The 22,124-nt window shown below is 34.7% G+C and overlaps 3 protein-coding genes across 3 annotated transcripts in view; 1 reads left to right on the top strand and 2 right to left on the bottom strand.

The window, feature by feature from the left end:
* Positions 1 to 9,393, bottom strand: part of LOC133337182 (phenoloxidase-activating factor 2-like) — a 30,947-nt gene extending 21,554 nt beyond the window's left edge. Inside the window, exons 1-2 of the mRNA XM_061545436.1 lie at positions 9,314 to 9,393; positions 9,014 to 9,068 (exon numbers count right to left, since the gene is read on the bottom strand). Coding sequence (XP_061401420.1) covers positions 9,014 to 9,068; positions 9,314 to 9,393 — 135 coding nt within the window. The remainder of the gene's footprint in view (positions 1 to 9,013; positions 9,069 to 9,313) is intronic.
* On the top strand, positions 131 to 17,780 carry LOC133337183 (synapsin-like). The gene is made up of 7 exons (XM_061545437.1): positions 131 to 252; positions 9,319 to 9,686; positions 13,697 to 13,857; positions 13,926 to 13,997; positions 14,074 to 14,217; positions 17,609 to 17,713; positions 17,763 to 17,780. Exons 2-7 carry the CDS (start codon positions 9,449 to 9,451, stop codon positions 17,778 to 17,780), a joined length of 738 nt encoding a protein of 245 aa, XP_061401421.1. The 5' UTR covers positions 131 to 252; positions 9,319 to 9,448.
* Positions 17,781 to 18,193: 413 nt separating this feature from the next.
* Positions 18,194 to 21,794, bottom strand: LOC133337181 (tissue inhibitor of metalloproteinase-like). The gene is made up of 4 exons (XM_061545435.1): positions 21,662 to 21,794; positions 21,144 to 21,229; positions 18,493 to 18,711; positions 18,194 to 18,397 (listed from the first exon to the last, which is right to left on the bottom strand). The coding sequence occupies exons 1-4, from the start codon at positions 21,792 to 21,794 to the stop codon at positions 18,194 to 18,196; spliced, it is 642 nt and encodes a 213-aa protein (XP_061401419.1).
* Between the last annotated feature and the right edge of the window lie 330 nt (positions 21,795 to 22,124).

Genomic DNA, 22,124 nt, shown 5'->3' on the forward strand with positions numbered 1-22,124 from the left:
TTATTTTTACAATATCTAATCAATATCCTTATTTTTGCAGTGTCCACAAAAGCAACAGCAGCAGCAGCACCAGCAGTTAAATTAAATCAAACAACCAACCGACCGATTGTTTTGAATTCCTGCTAAAGGCGAGACAAGTGAACGACAGCAGCAGCAAAGCGCGCCAAGAGCTGTGTCAGCCCTCTTTCGTAGTCGGTCAATATAAGTGCAATAGCTACTGCTGGGTGCGGGCGAATTTGTGCCCCACCTCCGGTAAGTCATCACATAGCCAGCCATGTTATCCATGTTCATGTCAATGTCATTTTTGTGTTGTTCTTGTTCTTGTTTTTCGTTTTCATTTTTTTGCTTTACAATTTTTTACACACTCATTTGTTGTTTTTCTTTTTGTCATTTGTTTACTAAATTCAATCAAAAAAATAATGAAAGAAACGCGAGTAAATAATTTGCATACAATTTTTTTTATTTACACACACACACATATGTCTATATAATGTGTATTTTTTTATTTCGAATTTATATGTACATATGTATGTGCTGCATACACTTGTGTGAGAGTGTGTGTATGTGTGCGAAAATAATTTCCATTATTTATTTACATACTTAATACATATGTAATGTACATATGTAATTCGTCTAATGTGTGTAATTTGTATATTTACTTAATATATTATATTTGATTTTATTTTTATTTTTCATTTGAATTATTCAGTTTTTTGTTTATCTGCACCAAACAAAAAAAAGAAAAAAAAAACGCAACGAAAATTGAAATCCATTACAGAATCAAATAAATTATGAAAATTAAAAAAAAAAATCCGAAAATTGTTTGGCTAACTTTGACATTTATGTCTGCACGTTGGCCACCCTCTATCCCACAAAATCAAAAATGAAATCTGTGTAACACATGTGACCACTACCACTACCATTACCATCACCACCACTACCACAATAACCATTTCGAATTGTTGGCCATCATCATCATTACCATCCTCGCCATCATCTCCCTCCTCCGACGTCGTCGCCACCTACCGCCACTACTGTTTTGCTACCTTTGACATTTGAGAGAGAAATTGGAGATGAAAAATATGTGATGTAATGCCAACCTACGCTTGTTCGAGTTCTTTGCCAATTTGTTTTTCAGGAGCGAACTGTTTTTGGTGTGTATTAGGGTGGATCACATTTATAATTTTATAAAAGGATAATTTAGAAAAAATGCGTTAAGGACTTCAGAATAAAAAGCTTTTAAATAACCTGTATAAATGCTTACTTTTCCCTACAAAGATATTCTATGACTGGAAGGCCTGCAGGCGGTCTTCTATGTCCAGAAGCCCATCACTGCCATTTTGTGTCTAGAAGATCTTAAACACAGAATTTGTGTACCGGTTCCTTTTTTCCAGTTAATCATAACAAAAAAAAATAAATAAATAAATAAAGTGAGTTTAGTGGCCAGGAACGGGTAAAATTGAGAATAGACAACCTATATATGGATTTTTTTCCACACCGCAGAGCGTAATAAGTCTTATGTGTCTAGAATAACTTTAAAAGGACTTTTGTGTTCCCAACACATATACTAGGTCTTCTATTTCTAAAACATCCTATAACACGTATTTTGTATCTATAAAGCCTAAATCAGCTCTTTTGTGTTTAGACTACCTACAGGCGGTCTTATAAGTATAAAATGCCCATAGCAGGTCTTTTATTTCTAGATCATCTATATCAGGTCTTCAATGTCTAGAAGGCCCATAGCAGGTATTTTTGAATATGTTCAGCAAGTGTTTTATGTCCATAGACTTCTAACAGGTGACCTAAGCATAGCAGACCTAGAACAGGTATTCTCTTATATATGGAAGGCATATAACTGGTCTTCATTGTCTAGAAGACCTTTAACAGGGTTTTTATGACTGAAACAGATCTTACATTTGGTGAAAAAAGTCCCGTAAAAAGTTTTTATGGGTAGAAGACCTATAGGTTCTTTACTTTGACTGAAAGCATTCTAGGTGAAAGCATTTTAGGTGGTTTCCTATATCTAGAAGACGCACAGGCGGTTTTCTAAACATTCGAATGTCTCATATGTATAAAAACCTTTAGAGGTCTCCTATTTCTAAACGAAAATATATAAATTGGAGAAGACCTGCTGGAGGTCTTCTAGGTCTATAAATGGTTTTCCAAGTCTATATTTAAAAGACTTAAAAGTATGACATGTCTAGAACAGGTTTTCCATGACAAAAATACGTCTATGAGGTTATCGACGTCTAGAAGATCTATAGGAGTTTTTCTACGTTTAAAATATCTATAAAAGGTATTCTAGGTATATAGAGAGGATCTCAAGTCTATGTCTAGACTACTTCAAAGTCGTCAATATCTGGAAGAGAATTTCGTACTGTAGAAAGTTTTCTAGGTCTAAAATATCTATGGAAAAAGTATCAAATGCGTAGAAGACTTGTATGTGTTGAAGAGATCTTCTAGAAAATCTGTAGGATGAAGTTTACGTCTAGAGATGGACCTCTTCTATACACGGACGACTTCCTTTTAAGTCTTCTAGACATATAATACCTGGACATATAATATATCTAGAAGACTTAAAAGGAAGTCGTTAATGTATAGAAAAGGTCCTCCACATCTAGAAGGTCTATAGCAAGTGTTCAATGTCTAGAAAATCTATAGGAGAACTTTTACGTCTAGAATACTAATAGAAGAGTTTATTTCCATAGAAGAGCTAAAGCACTTCTATTCTGTGCGGAAGGTCTATAGTTTGTCTGTAAAACCAGCATGAAATCTGCTATGTATAGATCTTCGATGGTTAGAAGTAGGTATTCTATTTCTAGAAGACATATACGAAGTATTCTGTACTAAACGACCGATAGGAGGTCCTTCTGTAGGACCTATATGAGTTCGTACAAGGGTACCTTCGTATATTTCTGTGCAGAAATCTTTTCACGTATATATGTTCGATGGATAGAAGGAGGTATTCTATTTTTAGAAGACCTATTCGAGATATTTTGTACTAGAAGACCCATAGGAAGTTCTCAATGTATAGAAAACCTTCAGTAGGACCTACAGAAGATCATACATGGGACATATATTTCTGACCTGAAAAATCAGAATCACCTTTTCCACTCCGATTGAGACAACATCCAAATTTGGTTTTTCGATCGCTTCATTATCATCTTCTGGTGAGGAAAATCGTTGAACACTCATTTTATGTGCAGGAATCAGAAGATGTCAATTGTGTGGCAAACCTTAGATTTGATTTATCCATCCAAAAATCGTTGCTTCGAACCGATATATGGGAGTTTGTAATGGTGATTAGTATTCTCACCGTCGCTTTTCAGTTTGCTCTAAAGACTCCAGGCATTTCATTTTTCCAATCTGATTGAGGCAGAAGATGGCATGTGGAATTAGAAAAAAGATTGGGTGTCAAGTTGGAATTGCATGGTGAATGATCCATCCACATTTTGGCGGGTCAAATAGGAACTGCTTTGTTAGATGAGTAAGAGCTCGTACAATGAGACCTCTCTGGTTCATTTTTCGATTTGTTCCGATGATTTCAATCATATATATTTTCACTGCGACTGTGACCCGAAATATGGGGTTTGAAAGCATCAAAAACTCCTTCTGGCGGCTATCAACATCTTGGTTGACCACGAATTTTTTCCCTGATTTGCGGACAAAAATAATTCATTGTATGCCAAGCGGACTTTTACGCTCAAAACGTCACTGGTTTGAGTGGATGTGAGAGAGAGCTCGCATGATCATGGTGTACAATGATTCACTTTCCCTTGCTCGTATTCCAACTTGGTCCGAAGTCTTCACCCATTCACTTTTCCACTCCCATTGAGACAGCTGTATGGTAGATGATTTTGGTAGGTTAGAAAGTGCTGCTTTGAACCGATGTTAGAGCCAGCATAGCTGTGGTTCAAAATAGTTCGTCTTGTTCAGACCTTTCTTCGGATTTTTCCGAAGCCTTTAGGCAAACAAATAGTGGAAGAAACAAGCGACCAGTTGCTTGGAAGTATTTCTTCTGCAAACTACTTTCCTTGAATTTGACATCTCTTCGAAAACCAACATTCGACTGGCATTTTGCCCAATCGGAACCGTCGTTAAATGTCCACTTTTGTCGAAGAAACAGATGACCATTTGTTTTGAAGTGATTCTTCTAGGAACAACATTCGTTAGATTAGATTTCTTCGAAGACCCTCACGATCGATGTTTCGGACTCATAAGCTTAGTTCTGTGATTCATCACCTGTCGGCCACGATTGTAATCATTAAACCAGTTTCTCACGGTGCTATGGAATGGTAAACATTTTATTTCATCGATTCACTATTGCCTTATAATCCACGTCGAATGATGTCAATAATGGCCTCAAAGTTTGGAAAATTTTCTTGAACATTTAAAAAAAACAAAAAATTTTATACACAGTAAGCAACACAACACATGGTGGTACACCAAACCGTACTGAGTATGTTTATGCAAACAAATTCTAAACTTGACAATTTAAATGGCTTGAAGTGTAGACCTCGTAAAATGTCTCAAAAATGATTTCCTATTGTATTCTTCTTTCTATCTTCCAAAGTTTTAAACAAAGTAAATTATCACACCCTAATGTAAATCGGTGTTTTGTTTGTTTGTATGCGTGACCAACAAATAACCATGGTAGTAATAACAGTTGTTTTTTCTACAATCATGTCCTTGATGATTTCCCCCCAAACTCTGTTATTAGTGAAATACGGCATCACAATCGTCACCCATCACCCACAGTCCTTGTTTGAATGGCTGACAGGCAGCCTGTCTAAATAAATGAATGAATAGATGGATGGCTGACTGGCTGGATGTTTTGTTGTTTACAATATTTATAAGATTTCAGTAAATACTTAATTGAGGGTGAATTTGGGTTTTTTTTATTTCTTCTTCTTCTGCTTGTCTGTCAGCCAGTCTTTAAGTTAACGCTTAACAGCTAACAACCACAGAAATGTGGGCGGCTAAGGTGTGCGTTGAAAGTATGTAGGTTAGATTTCCTGCAACCCACAGCAGTTTTATTATATTCTATTTCATTTGTGTTTTTTTTTATTTTAATATAATGAAATGAAATAAATGAACAAAAGAACACCTAGATAAAAACAAAAAAATTTATTTAGATCTATGTAACCAAGGTAACGTTGTAAATATAGGGTAGCATGTAGAATGTTGTGGGTTAAGTTAGATTAAAGAAAAAATAGAAATAATATATTCTGAGAAATCATCAAGCACTATTCTACAGAGAATATTTTCCAAGAAAAAATACATAGCTCGTTGTCATTGGTTTGTCATATTTTAAAGGTCGTAAAGATCTAATCGAATATACTGGAATGTATTTTAAAATTGGAAGAAGAGGATCTCTATTTTCCGGCGCCCGAGCTTATTTTTATTGAAGGTTGCTTAAAACGGAACCCTTATCTATTATTAATAGGGTCATTAATTAGTTATTTATAAGGTCATCATAATAGTTTTCAATAGATTTTTTTTTATAACCGAACTTTTCGGTTTACAAATGTATTTGAAAAATATATAATATATGAAAAAGATCTCGTTTTACCATATCTTTAATAAAATACATATCTGATACAGTACTCCAAAGGTGTCGGCAAAATTGTCATAGTATTTTAAAATTTTGACATTTAAAACATTTACATGGTGGATATCCTATCCAGAATACGTTTTTTATCGACATTTGAATACCGTATATAATCTATAGTTGAAAGGCTTTCCTTCATGGCTAGAGGCCCTCTTCCAGATTACGTTTTATATGTACGAAGGAATTGGTAATGCAATGGAATAGCAGAAGCTTCTGTAGGTCAAAACCTTTAAATTAATTTTTATTTCTTTGGGAAATCATCGAAATATATTTGATCTCCAAATGGTCTTTTCTATCTTTCAGAGATCTTTTAAGAAAGAATATTCGGATCTTTACGTAATTTTTCCCAAATTCTCCGAAAGATTTTTTTCGACGGATTTAACATTTTGAACATCTTCAATTGATTGAAGGCACCATGGTCACATATCGACCCAAAAACTGCTTAATTATATATAGACATTGCCCGAAACATCACCTGCCCCATCGCTTAAATTTGCAAGTTAAAATATTCGTGGCGTTAACAATGAGAAATACTCAAATGGCTTATGCGAGCTAGTTTACAGGACTTTACATGCAATTTTTCATAGTAACTGTCCTATGTACTCGATAGCCTCATGTATTCCAGCATTGGTTCTAGGCCTTCTATGGCCCCAATGGAAGAAGTTCCAAGATGTTAAATCACAAGATTTCAGCAGTCAATTATGATCACCTCTTCGACAAATAACACGGTCCGGAAACCTTTCCCCAAAAAGGTCAATGGTTTTGTTGCTTATGAGGCACGTAGCGCCGTCTTGTTGAATGTAAATGTTACCCTTATTAATACCATCAAAATTTTCACTTATTTGACCCAAGGACGAACCCTAATGAAATTGAAAAAAATCGGTTCTTCCGATTTTATGTAAATGGTGCACCAAAGTCCCTATATATCTTTCGATTTGAACGAAATTTTTCATAGGGTACTGAATTGAGTCTTGATTGGTGTGTGCCAAGTTTCGAAAAAATGGGTCAGATTTAGATATAACTCCCATATATAGTTTCGTCCGATTTTATGTAAATGGTACACCAAAGTCCCTATATATCTGTCGATTTGCACAAAATTTGGCACAGCGTGCTGAATTAAGTCTAGAATGATGTATGTTAAGTTTCGTGAAAATCGGTTCAGATATAGATATAGCTCCCATATATATTTTCGTCCGATTTTATTTAAATGGTGCACTAAAGTCCCTTTATATCTTTCGATTTGCCAGAAATTTGGCATAGGGTACTGAATTAGGTCCAGAATGATGTGTGCTAAGTTTCGTAAAAATCGGTTCAGATTTAGATATAACTTCTATATCTGACCAAATGAAAAAATTTAATATCGGTTGCCGAATGACATGTTTATGGGTCCAAATTCATTTTACTGGTCCTTTAAAATGTGACGTCTGTTAGGATTCAACTGTTGAATATACCCAAAGTTGTAAAGGGTATCATATAGTCGGCTCCGTCCGACTTTACTACTTTCCTTACTGGTTTTAAAATATGAAATAAAGGCATCCTTTGGCATTTCCTCAATTAGCACCCATGCTATATAGCGTGGAAATCTGGCCGTGAAAAAGGTTATTTCTCGTTGTATTCCGCACAATTGAAAAAAAAAATTCGTGTCATTTAGTGCAAAGATATTTTGAAAAAATATGAGGGCGGTGTTTCAAACTCATATCATCATAGGCCTTCAGTTCGTCCGTAAACACTTCCTTCAACTTATCCATTAAGACTCCCTTCACCTCGTCCATAAAGAATCCCTTCGGCTCTTCTATAGACTACCATTAGCTCTTCCATGAAGACTCCCTTCAGCTCGTATATAAAGACTTCTTTCGGCGCGTCTATAAATACACATTTCTATTAAGACTTCCTTCAGCCATTTCTGAAGAGACTACCTTTAGCTCTTCTCTAACAACTCCCCACAGCTGGTCTATAAAGGCCAACCAATAAAAAAACTTCCTCATACCACCGCCGTGTAACATAGGCTACCATAACCCTTTTACACACTGTTTTTTAAATTATCTGTATCATGACAATTTTATTACATTCTATTTCCACTGTTATTGTCTAACTTCGCCTTACCCCTAATGAAGCCATAATTTCATTTTGGCATAACACCAAATTGCAATAGAAAAACAAATTATTGGTCTGGCAAACCATCAAAAACCCTGATTTTATTGTCCACATTATGAAGCAGCTGGGGTGGGAAGCAGTATTTAAGCTCAGTGACATTTCACAATGTGAGAGACAACAGGATTATATTACGCTTTCTTGCGAATGCGAAAGAGTTCATTTATTCAGTCATTCATTTATCATCATCACCACACCACCATCATTACAATTCTCATTATCCTTATAGAATTCATTTCACTCTTTTGTCACACACACACCCTGTGAACAATTGTTGTTGTTATGTTTTTGGCGGCTGTATAAATGGCAAAACAATGAGGTTAAGTATTTGTGTTACATATATTTTATTTCTTTGTTGTTTTCATTCTCCATCCTTTATCATCATAAATACATTTGTATATTTATGTAAGTGTGTGTGTGTTATTTTTATTATGTATAAGTGTGTATATTATTGTGTGTGTGTTTTTTTTTTATATAAGAAAGAAAAAATATTTACACACACTCGCCAGGATATATTTTCCTTCCACTCTCCTCTCTCTCTCTCTATCTCTGTGTTTTTTGAACCATATTCCTCTCAATATTATAACCCAAAAAATAAAAAAATCATCTACTAATCGAATTGAGTGGGAATCCTAAGCATATGAAATTTTAAAGAAAAAAGATCCGGTGGTACCTTTCAAATTTCGGTAACAGAAATTTCGAGAGGTCCCGCACACCAATAAATACCGGAATCTCGTTTTAATGTTTTTTACCATCTTTGCTGGTGTGAATTTTCATTTGAAGTATACCAAAGCAAGAAAAAAGGAAATGAAGAAGAAAATCTAACTACAACAACAACTATCTATTACTAAAATTACAACAACTGCACCTTTCTTAAAAAATATTTTCTTAAGTTCTTCTTTATTTTTAATTTTGGCTTTTGTCTTGTGTTATTGTCTTCAATTTAATTTTTCGTTTTTTAACAACAACAAAAACGCTTTAAATGTTTATAACAACAATAACAAAATTGAAAAATAAAAAAAAAAATCAAAATTCTAACCAAAAAAATATTTTTTTTCTCAACAAACTTCTATCTCTCCCCCGTGTCTCTCTTTCTACGATTTTATTCCATTCGAATTTGTTTTTCTTTTTTTTTTTTTTGAAATTCCTAACCAACAAACGATGTTCGTTAAAATTTCGCATTTTTAACAAATCGTTTGTTAAATCAACGAAATGAAAAAAATCTACAATCCTGCAGAAGGAAACTAAAACCGGCACCCTGAATTTCTCATCGTTCAAGAGCAGTTTTACTTCCAATGTTAATTTCCTGAAGAGAAGGTAAAAACGTTTAAAAAAAATCTCGCTACGTACCCCCAAAGAACAACTAAGTCGTACTAATTTAAAATTTCATATGGTTTGGCTCTCTTTGTTCTCTCTTCTTGTTCTTCTTCCATTTTTTTTCTATTGTTCTACACTATTTTTTCTCCTACATAATACAACAAAAACACATTTTGAAACCTCCCTCATCTAAAACCAACAAATAAAAACACTACACAAACACACCACCACAACCACAGATTCAGCTCGGGAGATTTATCTTCCGAGGCTGATGACATCGATCCAAATGATTTGCCACCGGCAGCTCGCCCCATCCAGGAACAACCAACGAAACCACCAACGGCGGTTTCGTCGGGTGGCCCCCCAAATATGCCACCACCACCGGCACCGGGCACCGCCAACATACCGCCACAACCAACGGGCAATGCACCAGACTTCTCGTTAAGTTTTGGCAAGACAACAACAGCTACGAATAATCCAACGGCCAGTGCTGCTCCACCGCGTGGAGTCAGCGCCCCCACGAGTCCGGCTAAATCGCGTGAAAGTCTGTTGCAACGTGTTCAAAGCTTAACGGGAGCCGCACGAGATCAAGGCGCTTCAATTTTGGGTATATACAAAAATAACCAATTTTTAAAATGTTTTAAATTAATGAATCGCTTATGATTTTGAATGCTCTAACACCAATGTCACAACAACAACTACTAATATACTAATGCACGAATGTCACAAAAAAAAAAAATAAAAAAAATACTTACTAACACCTATTGCCGTATACTTTTATAATGCACTGTATTATAAGCCTTAACTGAGTATTTAAGTTTTACGAGAATATATGGCATCCAAATAAATTGAGACCTGTGTTTCGATAATTGTAATATCCGTAGATATACCTTGACCTTGTACAATTACGAAGATTCAGAACTAGAGTTATATATTGCAGAAAATAGGATAGATTTGAATACCAGCATAGATAGAAAATTATTTTCAAAGTTTTCGAATATTTTTGATAAGAGGCTTTCACCCTCTATAAATACTCTTTTCCTGGTAAAACGACGAAGTTACGGAAATAGGGTGGGTTCTAATCCCAGCTTAGATGGAAAAATTATTTCAAAGTGGTTTTCGAATGTTTTTTTAAAGAGGCTTTCGCATCCCTCCAAATGAGATGCATCCGAATCCCCCGACATTCAAATAACCAAAATATGGCAATGACTATACTAAATAAGCAACGACTCCAATAACTGCACACAATTTACAGAAGCATTGTTTCTAGACAATAATAGATGTCACCCCCATCACCTAGAAAAGGCTGCAGCAGACCAATAATATATTTAGCTAGAATAAAAAACATCGATTAATTAAACAATTAAAGAGTCATAGAGGGAATATAATGCATTGGACAATTCCCTTGCATTCTAAGAACAAATTCCCGCCTTAACACAAATGAGCAATAGAAGAAGATAACACCACCCAGAGGAAAATTGCAAAACTAAATAAGCAAAGACCCCAACCACCACACAAAGTTAAATTCGGTGTTGTTTCTAGGCAAGGATAGATACTTAGCAATAATCTACCTAGTTATAATAAAAAAACAAAGATTAACGAAACCATTAACCAGCCGGCCTGGACAATTCCTTGGTCCTAGAACCAATTTAATATTCCGATCGCCTACCCATTATAGAAGAAAAAAATAGATGGAGATAGCGCTACACAGAGAAAAATAGCAACACTACCACTACATAAAGTTCAATTAGGTGTTGGTTCTAGGGATCTATAGATGTCAGCCCGAAAACTTAGACTACAGGCTACAGCAGACCAAACATTAACTTATCTAGAATAAAAAACAAAGATAAACGAAACAATTAACCAGCTGAAATGGACAATTCCTTGCTCCTAGACCCCATTTACTTCACCGATGTTCATATCTCGACTAGCTGAGATATGTGTGTCCGTCTATGCGTCTGTCCATTATAGAAGGAGATAATGCCACTCAGAGAAAAATGGCAACACTTAATAAGATTAGATGTTGTTTCTAGGATCTAATCTAATTCTTAGATGTTGCTTCTAGGAAACGATAGATGTCAGCTCCCCAATCAACTAGGATAGGCTACAGCAGACCGATGATTTACATAGCTAGAACAAAAACGCAAAGATTAAAGAAAAAAATTCTGTCTAACGGGGTTTCAAATTTTTGTAAACAGAGGCATACATATGTATCTGAAATAAAATGCATCGAAGGACATTCTAATAACCCACCTCGGATTTAACATCAGCATATGAGTATAAATCAAAACAGGAATGAAAGGAGATAACGTCAACCAGAGATAAGATTACATCCTAAATAAGTAAGGACCCCAACCACTACACACAATACAAAGTGGCGTTGACAGGTTACAACAGGCCAATCATTTACTTAACTGGAATACAACACTTGCAATTATTTCTGTGCAGGAAAGTTAAAAGTGTAGGTATCCTACATCACTTACCTGCCTCAACGTGCACGTAAGAGATCACTGTATAAAATGAGAGTATGTCAAATTTTCTGGAATATACGGTCAACGCTAAGTATCTCATAATGAAACAGAAAAAATGGTTTTGTGTCTGGTTTTCGAAATTACGACTGTTTTTAATTTGATATTCCCAGTGCAGCTAAATGAAAAAAATTTATGTAATGAGGAAAGTTCAAATATTCTGAGCTGTTATCTTAAATGTGCAAGTATGAATGATCATATCGGATATTCCATTCGTTTCAAATTAAAATTACAAGTTTATAAAATATTAAACCTTTGTGGGGGAGGTACAAGAAAGAAAAGGAAATTGGTCCCAACTTCGGACTTGTTCTAGGCTTGGTAAAGATAATAGGTTAGACAAAGTTTGGTTCAAATCTAATATTCCTTTCGCCTAATATTGAATTAATATACGTTGAATTTGACCCTTTGTGGGGGAGCGACAAGAAGGAATAGACCAAATAGTCCCATATTCGGATTTGATTTGATAAAGAACAAATTGTATATGACCCTGATCTTTAGATGATTTATACAAACGGTTAGACAATTCCCAAAAATCACACTGTGATGGCTTATCTCCCTCCGCGGCTAATCAAGGCTTAAGACACTATCGTAAATGCACATCTTAGACGTCATTCAATCGAAACAACAGATTTTCGATATCAAACTTCACGAAATCTGTGCATTAACTTAAGGTCTCCGATGTCATATATGATTACAGGTGCAATTAAATCCTAAACCCACACCCTCCTCCAATTTTGAATTTTAGACATTGAGATGCTTCTTCCTTGTTTAAGTTCAGGATATTACAATGTTCTCAATTTGTATAGAGAACACATTGTTCCAGGTAGCCTAAACAAGTGTCCATCCCGCCAGCAAGGCCCTCACGACACACGTTATTTATTTAATTCATCTTCTGAGCCAACCAGACTTATTTCCTAATTCTGCTCATACATAAATTGATAGATTTATTCTTCCTTTCTTCCAGTTTGTATTAATATGATCAGGAAAACATTTTCGATTACAGTCGAACTGTTACGACAATCAACTAATTTTATATGATTCCAAAGTCTGTTTGACTTGGTCCAAACATTTTATAATGCGAAGAATAACATTCTTTGATTGTTATCTCCTCAACAATTTAAGAACATATTGGTCGAAATAGTTGCTGAGAACCAGATCTGATTATTAGGGTAGATGACGAAACCAATTCTTGGATTTTTATTTACTCGCAAGGCGATAGGTTCTCTACGCGACTAAGAATATTTTTTTTTAAAATTAGGGATTTTTAAACGGTCTAATACAGACGACCGTGAGACCGATGACATTAGTTGCTATCAAATAATAACTAGAATTTTTTCTGGGCTGTTGGATACCGTCCTTGTAACCAATATATGGCTCAAACGGGATCGTTATAAACGATTTCAAGAAGTTAATGAAAACTAGCCAATACGCTAGTCAAGACACCAAAACCTTGTCAGTCGAATGTTATGTTTCTACGCTTTTCGCCACTTCGGGTGAATTGATATCGCTCACTTCTTATTTCACTCGTTTAAACCTACCATACAAATCCTTAAAAGCTTTTATGTGACAATGTCCGGAAATTTGTCGCCAATTTATGTTTAAGCTCCAATTATAATTGTTACCCTGCAAAAATCAACATTGTGTCAAAAACATTTTATACACTTTTTAATTTTTGGAACATTTGCTGCACACAAAAAAGTTATACAGTAATGATCCGAGAGATGTTGAAATAATCGCATTGATTTAATTCTAGTAGCTTTATATATATCAAATATTTAAGATTAATTTAAATATATATTTTTTTAATATGTTTTTATTACCTTATATATTATTCAATATATTAATATTTATAGCCGGTGTTGAGAAAAATGCGTTTTCTCTCAACATAAAATATCCCGAAAGTCTCTTTATTCGAATGCCTATTTTTCTCTAAATAACATTAACAATACTACAAAATGCATGTTGTGAGCCCAAGCCCATAACCTTGGTGTGCAATTTCAATTATATATTTTACAAAATGTTCACTAATCATATTTTTTCATAAATTTCACACACGACCTACCCACACACTCTCGCAACACAACTAAAGGTGCTGCGGTGCAAAGCGCAACACGTGCTCCGGCCTTTAACAAGGATAAATATTTTACGCTATTGGTGCTCGATGACCACAATACAGATTGGTCGAAATATTTCCGTGGCAAACGTTTGCATGGCGACTATGATATACGCGTGGAACAGGCAGAGTTTAGGGTAAGCTGAACAATTTTTTTGATAATATGTAACATTAATTTTATATAAATGTGTGTGGGTATTTATAGGACATAACCCTTCACGCCAGTGCAGAATCTGGTCCGGTAGTAACTATGGAAGTACATCGTGGTGATTCCAGGGTAAGTTTTTCAAAATTTGTTTGATGGGTGTATGAATTGATATAAAATGTTAAAATATTTGCCTTTTTGTTAACAGATCCCTCGCATGTTCCGACCAGATTTTGTTCTCATTCGCCAGCCACCACGTGACGGTGCTAATGATTATCGTTCAACAATTTTGGGCTTGAAATACGGCGGAGTGCCCAGCATTAATTCGTTGCATTCAATTTACCAATTTCAGGTAAGTTGTCGTTATCGAAATATTCATCGGACACACCAAAAATTATGTATAAAAATCTATGTCTAGGTCTATATTGTACAATGCATAACGGGGCAAACATTTATTATTCAGGAAAGATATTATAAATATATTAAAAAGGCCTATACAAAGCCCTTTGACACTTAAATTTAAGATTTTTTCAACTACTGGAGCTAAGGATAATGATACTTCATTTTTCCAAGCAAAGATACTGTAGTACAGCTTTCGAAAAAGTAAGGTACAATGACCCCGTCGAATTATAGAACGCACCAAACATGCATACCTTTAGGATGGAAACATGCATACCTTGGATGGAAGAGGATGGGTTTTCCGAGCCCCAGGCGCATCCATTTTGCCTTTTGAAATGTCCACCATTTCCGCATTATTTTCATGCAATTCATGGACCCATACAGTAAAGATAAGTCACTGTTTATAATCACGTCTTGTATGGATTAAACATTATAAGCCTTAAGAATCATTACATCAGAAATGGCATGGAATGGTCATTTCGAAAAAAGAGCGAAAAATGGGCAATCCTAGATTTTATTATACATTTTATGTGACCTGTGCAGATTAATTTTTTCAAGCCCTCTCAGTTCACTATTAAAAAAATTTAGTTTAGTTGAATTTATCCTAGTTCATAGGATAGTTATATACTCACAGAGAAACGTGTCAAGATTTGGAAGCGATTGGACTATTAGTTTTTGAGTAATAGTGCTCGCCAATTGTAAAAACTGTTTCTTGCCGTCACTTGAGATGTTGACCATTTCACTTCAAATTTTTTAGAGGCATTTTTGAATTAGGTTCGAATTAAGTCAAATAACCGAAAATGGGGTTCCCCCTAACCCTATATTCCAATAGTGATTTACAAAACACCACTTGCATGAATGTTGGTACAAATTAGTACATTCTACCCCCATTCGACCACGAACTGTGTTACAAACTCCACCTATGCACTACCAGTTATCCTCACGCAAAATTTCAATATTCTAGATCTTTCCGTTCGCACAGTGCCAATTGTACTACATTCAATCTATACTAATAAAAGAGTAAAGTGATTGACTGACTGACTGACTGATTTAACGATTCATCAACAGTAGAGCTAGAACTCTGAAATTTGGATTGAGGGTCACTGGTGGAGCGTAGAATAGATGTAGCAAAGGGCTTTTTGGAAATTCGAACTATGAGAATCCGAAAAGTACTAAATTTGGTACAATTTCGTAGTATGTGAATGGATTGAGATAAAAACTTGAAAATTGGAATGCAAATTAAGATTAAGATCAGGAGAGTTTGGAAAGCGTGTACTCATGTGTACGAAAAATACTATATGGAACTATATTTGGTACAAAATTTTATTTGAATGTACAAATCGAGCTGGAATCCTGAAAATTGAAAGTAACATTACCGTCGGAGTGTAGGATTCGGATATGTACGTAGTTTTGGAGCATTTTTTTTTTTTTTTTTGGATAATTATGTGTACGAAAAGTACTAAATCGATGTAGGATTAGGGTCAGGATTCAGTTTAACAAATTAATACTTATGGGTACTAAATTTGGTACAACTTGAATTTTAGGTGAACCAATAGAGCTAGAATCATGAAAATTGGAGTCAGGATCACTGTGGAGGTGTACGATTGAAATATGTAGGAAATTTAAGAAATTCGTACTAATGTGTACTAAATTTGGTACAATTTAAATTGTGGGTGAAGCGATAGAGTTGAAATCATGAAATTTTGATTAAGGATCACTGTGGGGGTGTAGGATTGGGGTATGTAGGAAGTTTTGGAAATAAGTACTACTGTGTACTAAATTTGGTACAATTTGAATTGTGGGTGAACCGATAGAGTTAGAATCCTGAAACTTGGACTTAGGATCACTGTGGGGGTGTAGGATTGGGGTATGTAGGAAGATTTGAAAATTCGTAATACTGTGTACTAAATTTGGTACAATTTAAATTGTGGGTGAACCAGTAGAGTTGGAATCCTGAAATGTGAATTTGGAATCATTGTGGGGGTGTAGGATCGGGGTATGCATGATGTTTTGTTGGATGGTTGTACCCTCTTATGGAAATAATGTATGCTAAATGGAAAAATTGGATTTGGGTGAACCTTTAGAGCTCGAATCATGAAATTTGGTACTAAATGGTACTCAAATGTAATTTATGGTCGATATTAATGTGTGGATTGTTTTTTCTGACATATGCAGTTTGCTTTGAAAATAAAATAATATGTCAATACATGCTTAAATATTCCCTACATTCGCTAACGAAGTTGCGGTCATATTCTAGTACTGTATAAAAATGTTCGTAACGTACGATTTTTTAAATCACCTACTTACCCCAAAGCTACATCCATTTCACCAATCTCCATACCCAATTTTCAGATTCTTGCTAATATCACTACCACTTATTATTTCGAAAAAAAAATTATAATTTTTATCCTAATTACATACTTGTTAAGATTTTAGCTCTATACTTTTATTTGCTACATATTGTACATAATTTAGTACATATAAGTACTTTTCTAACAATTATAAAACGATTTTTCACTGACACAATAAAATCACCTTTAAAACACATTTCAGGAATCTAGCTCTATTCGATAACGTTTAGTTGTACACTATTAGCAAGAATTTCTAAAAGCACTTTGCTGCAGCCTATCCGCAGCCTTGGGCAGATACATTCCACAATTCTCTAAAATATTGCGAATTTATGGCACACAAATAGGCTTAGAGTTTCATTAGGATGAAGAAGTTGCTTGTAAAGCCAGAATTTATAAACTTGAAAACGATAAAATCAAGATTCCATGGTAGGACATTTGTTGTCCTGATTTTATTTTTATATTCTCAGGCTTATGACTAATCAGAAAATATACACTTTGATATGATTTTTTTCAAACTTAAGGCTGAAGATGTGGAATATTTGTCCACTCTTTGACATTTTGAAACGATTTGAACCATTGCACGTACATTTAATGGTTCCTATATAAAATTAGAAGATTGGGTCTATATGACCACGTCTCCACGTCGCATATGGTCAAATCTATCTTAATATAAAGCAAATCTGGCAGACCTTAATATTTATATTAACTATAGATCGTATGCAGCTATCGACCATATAGGTCCATCATCTCGAGTACTTCCCCACAATCCATCACAATTTTGAAATATAATTTCCACTCCGACACTAAATAGTAATTCCGAAGGCCTCCGAAAACCAGAATAGCATACAAAAGTCAGAATTTAGTGTATATTGCATATGTCATAGGCTGAGGGTTTATATCTCTCGGCAACATCGACTGGCACTTTTGTTTTTTTTTTTATATTTCTACAACTTTATCATATCATATTAATTTATGATATTTTTTTCTTTTCAGGATAAACCTTGGGTATTTGCTCACTTGCAGCAGCTGCAACGCCGTTTGGGTAAAGAAAATTTCCCTCTGATCGAGCAGACATTCTTCCCATCACCCAAATATTTGGTAAGTACAAATAAAGCCTATAAACAAAAATATTTAAAAACATTTATAGTTCGAACGGGGTCGATGATATTCTTGACCTGAAAACTGATTTTTTCTGAACTATTGAAAATAGTGATGTTCTGTAAAAAATATTCTTATGATCATACTCTTAGGTCTACTCGTGTAATGCAGGTCTTAAAGTTTCCTCTTTAAAAAATTATAGGAAGCCGATTTTAATATTTCGCATAACATTTATTTCTCTGTTTTTGTTTCGATTTTTTGTTGTTTTGGTTCTTATTTTTTTGGACTTACATTACTATTAAAAAATAATAAACATTAAAATAAATTAAATACAATTTTACACAAATACATTACGACTACAACTAATGGATAGACAAACAATTGAATTTTTTTTGTAAAACATGACAGCATGTTTTGGCACATAATGAAGATTCAAGTGATTCAAGACACCCCCCGATCTTTCTCTTCGAATCCATTTCTTTATGGATTCATTTTACACTCATCATACTGGACAGTTCTTCGCCAGCGACATTTAAGCATTGGCTCTGTAACACTGAATGGTGAACGGGCTCGGGCGGGCATACAGGCACTGTAATCTGTTTCACATTTAGCAAATGGTGACCATTGACACACATTGGATTTCTGGTCATAGTCCAGGCAACGATTTCCAAAGCAGGGAGTTATCTGGAAACGAAAAATAAATTCCATTAATTATTCAATTATTCTTTATTAAAAAAATTTCCAATATTAAAATTTTATTTTGGTCTTTGATCTATTACCTGACATCCACATCCCTTCTTATAGGCCCCGGTAAATCCAGTCCTCTCAATAATGCTCATCTTTTTATATTCCTTGGCATAATGACACATATTCAATTGATCACCTCGGCCGGCAATTACATAAAGACGTCCGAGCTGCAAATTAACACCACACATACTGTCGTGAGCCGAAGTCATAATGCGGCCATGCTTTAAGGTTCGTTGGCCTTCTTGGGTCATCTGAAAATTGGGAAAAAATATATAAAAAATCAGTAAGGAAAGTAGTAAAGTCGGACTGGGCCGACTTTATGATACCCTTCACCACTTTGGGTACATTATACATTTGTATCCGAACTTAAATATGCGAACTTTATCTATAAGTAAACCGACTAACATTAATCCCATATGGGATCTATATCTAACCGATCCTATATGGGATCTATATGAACCGATTTTCACGTAACTTAGTACACGTCATTCTGGACCTAATTCAGTACCCTGTTCCAAATTTCGTGCAAATCGTAAAATATATAGGGACATTGGTGCACCATTTACATTAAATCGGGGGAAACTATATATGGGAGCTATATCTAAATCTGGACCGATTTTTATGAAACTTAGCAGACATCATTCTAGACCTAATTCAGTACCCTATGCCAAATTTCGTGCGAATCGATAGATATATAGGGACTTCAGTGCACCATTTATCGTAAATCGGGCGAAAATATATATGGGAGCTATATCTAAATCTGAACCTATTTTCACGAAACTTAGCAGACATCACTCTAGGCTCAATTCAGTACGTTATGCTAAATGTCGTGCAAATCGAAAGATATATAGGGACTTTGGTGCCCCATTTACCTTACATCGAACAAAACTATATATGAGAGCTATATCTAAATCTGAACCGATTTTCACGTAACATAGCACACATCATTCTGGACCTAATTCCAAATCGAAAGATATATAGGAACTTTGAGCTCCATTTACCTTAAATCGGACGAAAATATATATGGAACCTATATCTTAATCTGAACCGATTATCACGAAACTTGGCAGACATCACTCAATTCTCAATTCAGTACGTTATGCTAAATTTCGTGCAAATCGAAATATATATAGGGACTTTGGCGCACCATTTACTTTAAATCGGAAGAAACTATATATGGGAGCTATATCTAAATCTGGACCGATTTTTATGAAACATAGCAGACATCATTCTTGGTTCAATTCAGTACGTTATGCCAAATTTCATGCAAATCGAAAGATATATAGGGAGCTATATCTAAATCTGGGGAGCTATATCTAAATCTGAACCGATTTTCACGAAACTTAGCACACACCATTCTGGACCTAATTCAGTACCCTATGCCAAATTTCGTGCAAATCGAATGATATATAGGGACTTTAATGCATCATTTACCGTAAATCGGACAAAACTATATATGAGAGCTATATCTAAATCTGAACCGATTTTCACGAAACATAGCACACATCATTTCGGGCCTAATTCAGTACACTATGCCAAATTTCGTACAAATCAAAACATATATAAGGACTTTGGTGCACCATTTACTATATATGGGAGCTATATCTAAATCTGGACCCATTTCCACTAAACTTATCAGACATCATTGTCGACCTAATTCAGTGCCCTATGCCAAATTTCGTGCGAATCGAAAGATATATAGGGAGTTTGAGCTCCATTTACCTTAAATCGGACGAAAATATATATGGGAGCTATATCTAAATCTGAATTGATTTTAACGAAACTTAGCACACATCATTCTGGACCTAATTCTGTACCCTATGCCAAATTTCGTGCTAATCAAAAGATATATAGGGACTTTAGTGCCCCATTTACCTTAAATCGGACAAAACTATATATGGGAGCTATATCTAAATCTGGACCGATTTCCACGAAACTTAGCAGACATCATTCTAGGCTCAATTCAGTATGTTATGCCAAATTTCGTGCAAATTGACAGATATATAGGGACTTTGGTGCACCATTTACTTTAAATCGGACGAAACTATATATGAGAGCTTATCTAAATCTAAACCGATTATCACGAAACTTAGCACACATCATTCTGGACCTAATTCAGTACCTTATGCCAAATTTCGTGCAAATCGAAAGATATATAGGGACGTTGGCGCACCATTTATATAAAATCGGACGGAACTATGTATGGGAGCCATATCTAAATCTGGACCGATTTTTACGAAACTTGGCAGACATAATTCTGGACCTAATTCAGTATCCTATGCCAAATTTCGTGCAAATCGAAAGATATATCGGGGCTTTGGTGCAGCATTTACCTTAAATCGGACGAAACTATATATGGGAACTATATCTAAATCTGAACCGATTTTCACGAAACTTAGCACATCATTCTAGGCTCAATTCAGCACGTTATGCCAAATTTCGTGCAAATCGAAAGATATATAGAGACTTAGGTGCACCATTTACCTCAAATCGGACGGACGGACATGCATAAATCGACTCAGAAGGTGATTCTATGCATATTCTCAAAAGGAACAGTGGGTCTATCTCGTTTCCTTGTGCCTGTTACAAACATATGCACGAAGACATAATACCCTGTACCACAGTGTGGTGAAGGGCATAATTAAAATATATATGTTTATAGAGATGTACTTGTTAGACTTACTTTGTAGGACTTCTTCACTTCCACCTTGTAGACAATTTTTCCAGCTACCAATTTTGAAGATTTACGCATTACCCGAATGAGAGCGACTGAAAACAGAAGAAAGAGAGATAAATATTAATAGGCGTGGATTTTTTAAATATTTTTTTTTCAAGCTCTGCAAAAGGCGTGGATTTTTTAAAGATTATTTTTTTAAGCTCTTCAAAAGGCGTAGATTTTTTTAAGATTATTTTTTCAAGCTCTACAAAAGTCGTGGACTTTTTAAAGAATATTATTTCAAGCTCTACAAGAGGCGTGGATTTTTTAAAGACTATTTTTCAAGCTCTACAAAAGGCATGGATTTTTTAAAGATTATTTTTTCAAGGTCTGCAAAAGGCGTCAATTTTTTAAAGATTATTTTTCAAGCTCTACAAAAGGCGTGGATTTTTTAAAGATTATTTTTCAAGCTTATAATAGGTGTCGATTTTTTAAAGAAATTTTTTTAATTTTTTTTTTAAACAAAGAATTAATTTCTTACTCACCATAATCTGCTTCACAGTAATGTGTCTGGGGATGGCTGGGTAAGCACATGCATGCATCTGCCGGTGTGGCATAAAATGTAATAATAGCCATTATTACAATACCAAGTAATGTGAGAATTCTTGTTATTTCCATTGTGTATTGAGTTCAGCAGACAAAACGATCACTGGAAAACAAAAAAAAAAAAAAAAATTATTAAAAAAAATAAAAATTACACCAACTAATGAAATTACGTTTGTTAACACTTCAAACTGAAATTTGCAAATGATATTCCCCAGAATTTGTTTTCAAAATTTTAATCATTTTTTTCTTATTTTCCCTTTATCTCTAAAAATATATTTATTTAAATTTCCTATATAAAGGAGATAGTGTAAAGATAAAAGGCGGTAAATTTCCCCCCAATATTTTGCGAATTAATTAATTTAAATAGTAAAAAAACTCTGTAGTGCCATTCTGACCGTTAAG

Source organism: Musca vetustissima, unplaced genomic scaffold, assembly GCF_032173495.1.
Source record: "Musca vetustissima isolate MV318-11 ecotype Yass unplaced genomic scaffold, APGP_CSIRO_Mvet_v1 utg25102, whole genome shotgun sequence".
Lineage (NCBI taxonomy): Eukaryota > Metazoa > Arthropoda > Insecta > Diptera > Muscidae > Musca > Musca vetustissima.

Bases quoted from the DNA above. Each gene is read 5' to 3' on its own strand.
- LOC133337181 (XM_061545435.1), bottom strand. From the start codon at position 21,794: ATGGAAATAACAAGAATTCTCACATTACTTGGTATTGTAATAATGGCT. The intron at 21,230-21,661 runs GTGAGTAAGAAA...TTCTGTTTTCAG, and splicing joins TTACTGTGAAGCAGATTATG to TCGCTCTCATTCGGGTAATG. The intron at 18,398-18,492 runs GTAATAGATCAA...TTTCGTTTCCAG, and splicing joins AGAAGGGATGTGGATGTCAG to ATAACTCCCTGCTTTGGAAA.
- LOC133337183 (XM_061545437.1), top strand. From the start codon at position 9,449: ATGCCACCACCACCGGCACCGGGCACCGCCAACATACCGCCACAACCA. The intron at 13,858-13,925 runs GTAAGCTGAACA...GGGTATTTATAG, and splicing joins TGGAACAGGCAGAGTTTAGG to GACATAACCCTTCACGCCAG. The intron at 13,998-14,073 runs GTAAGTTTTTCA...TTTTGTTAACAG, and splicing joins TACATCGTGGTGATTCCAGG to ATCCCTCGCATGTTCCGACC.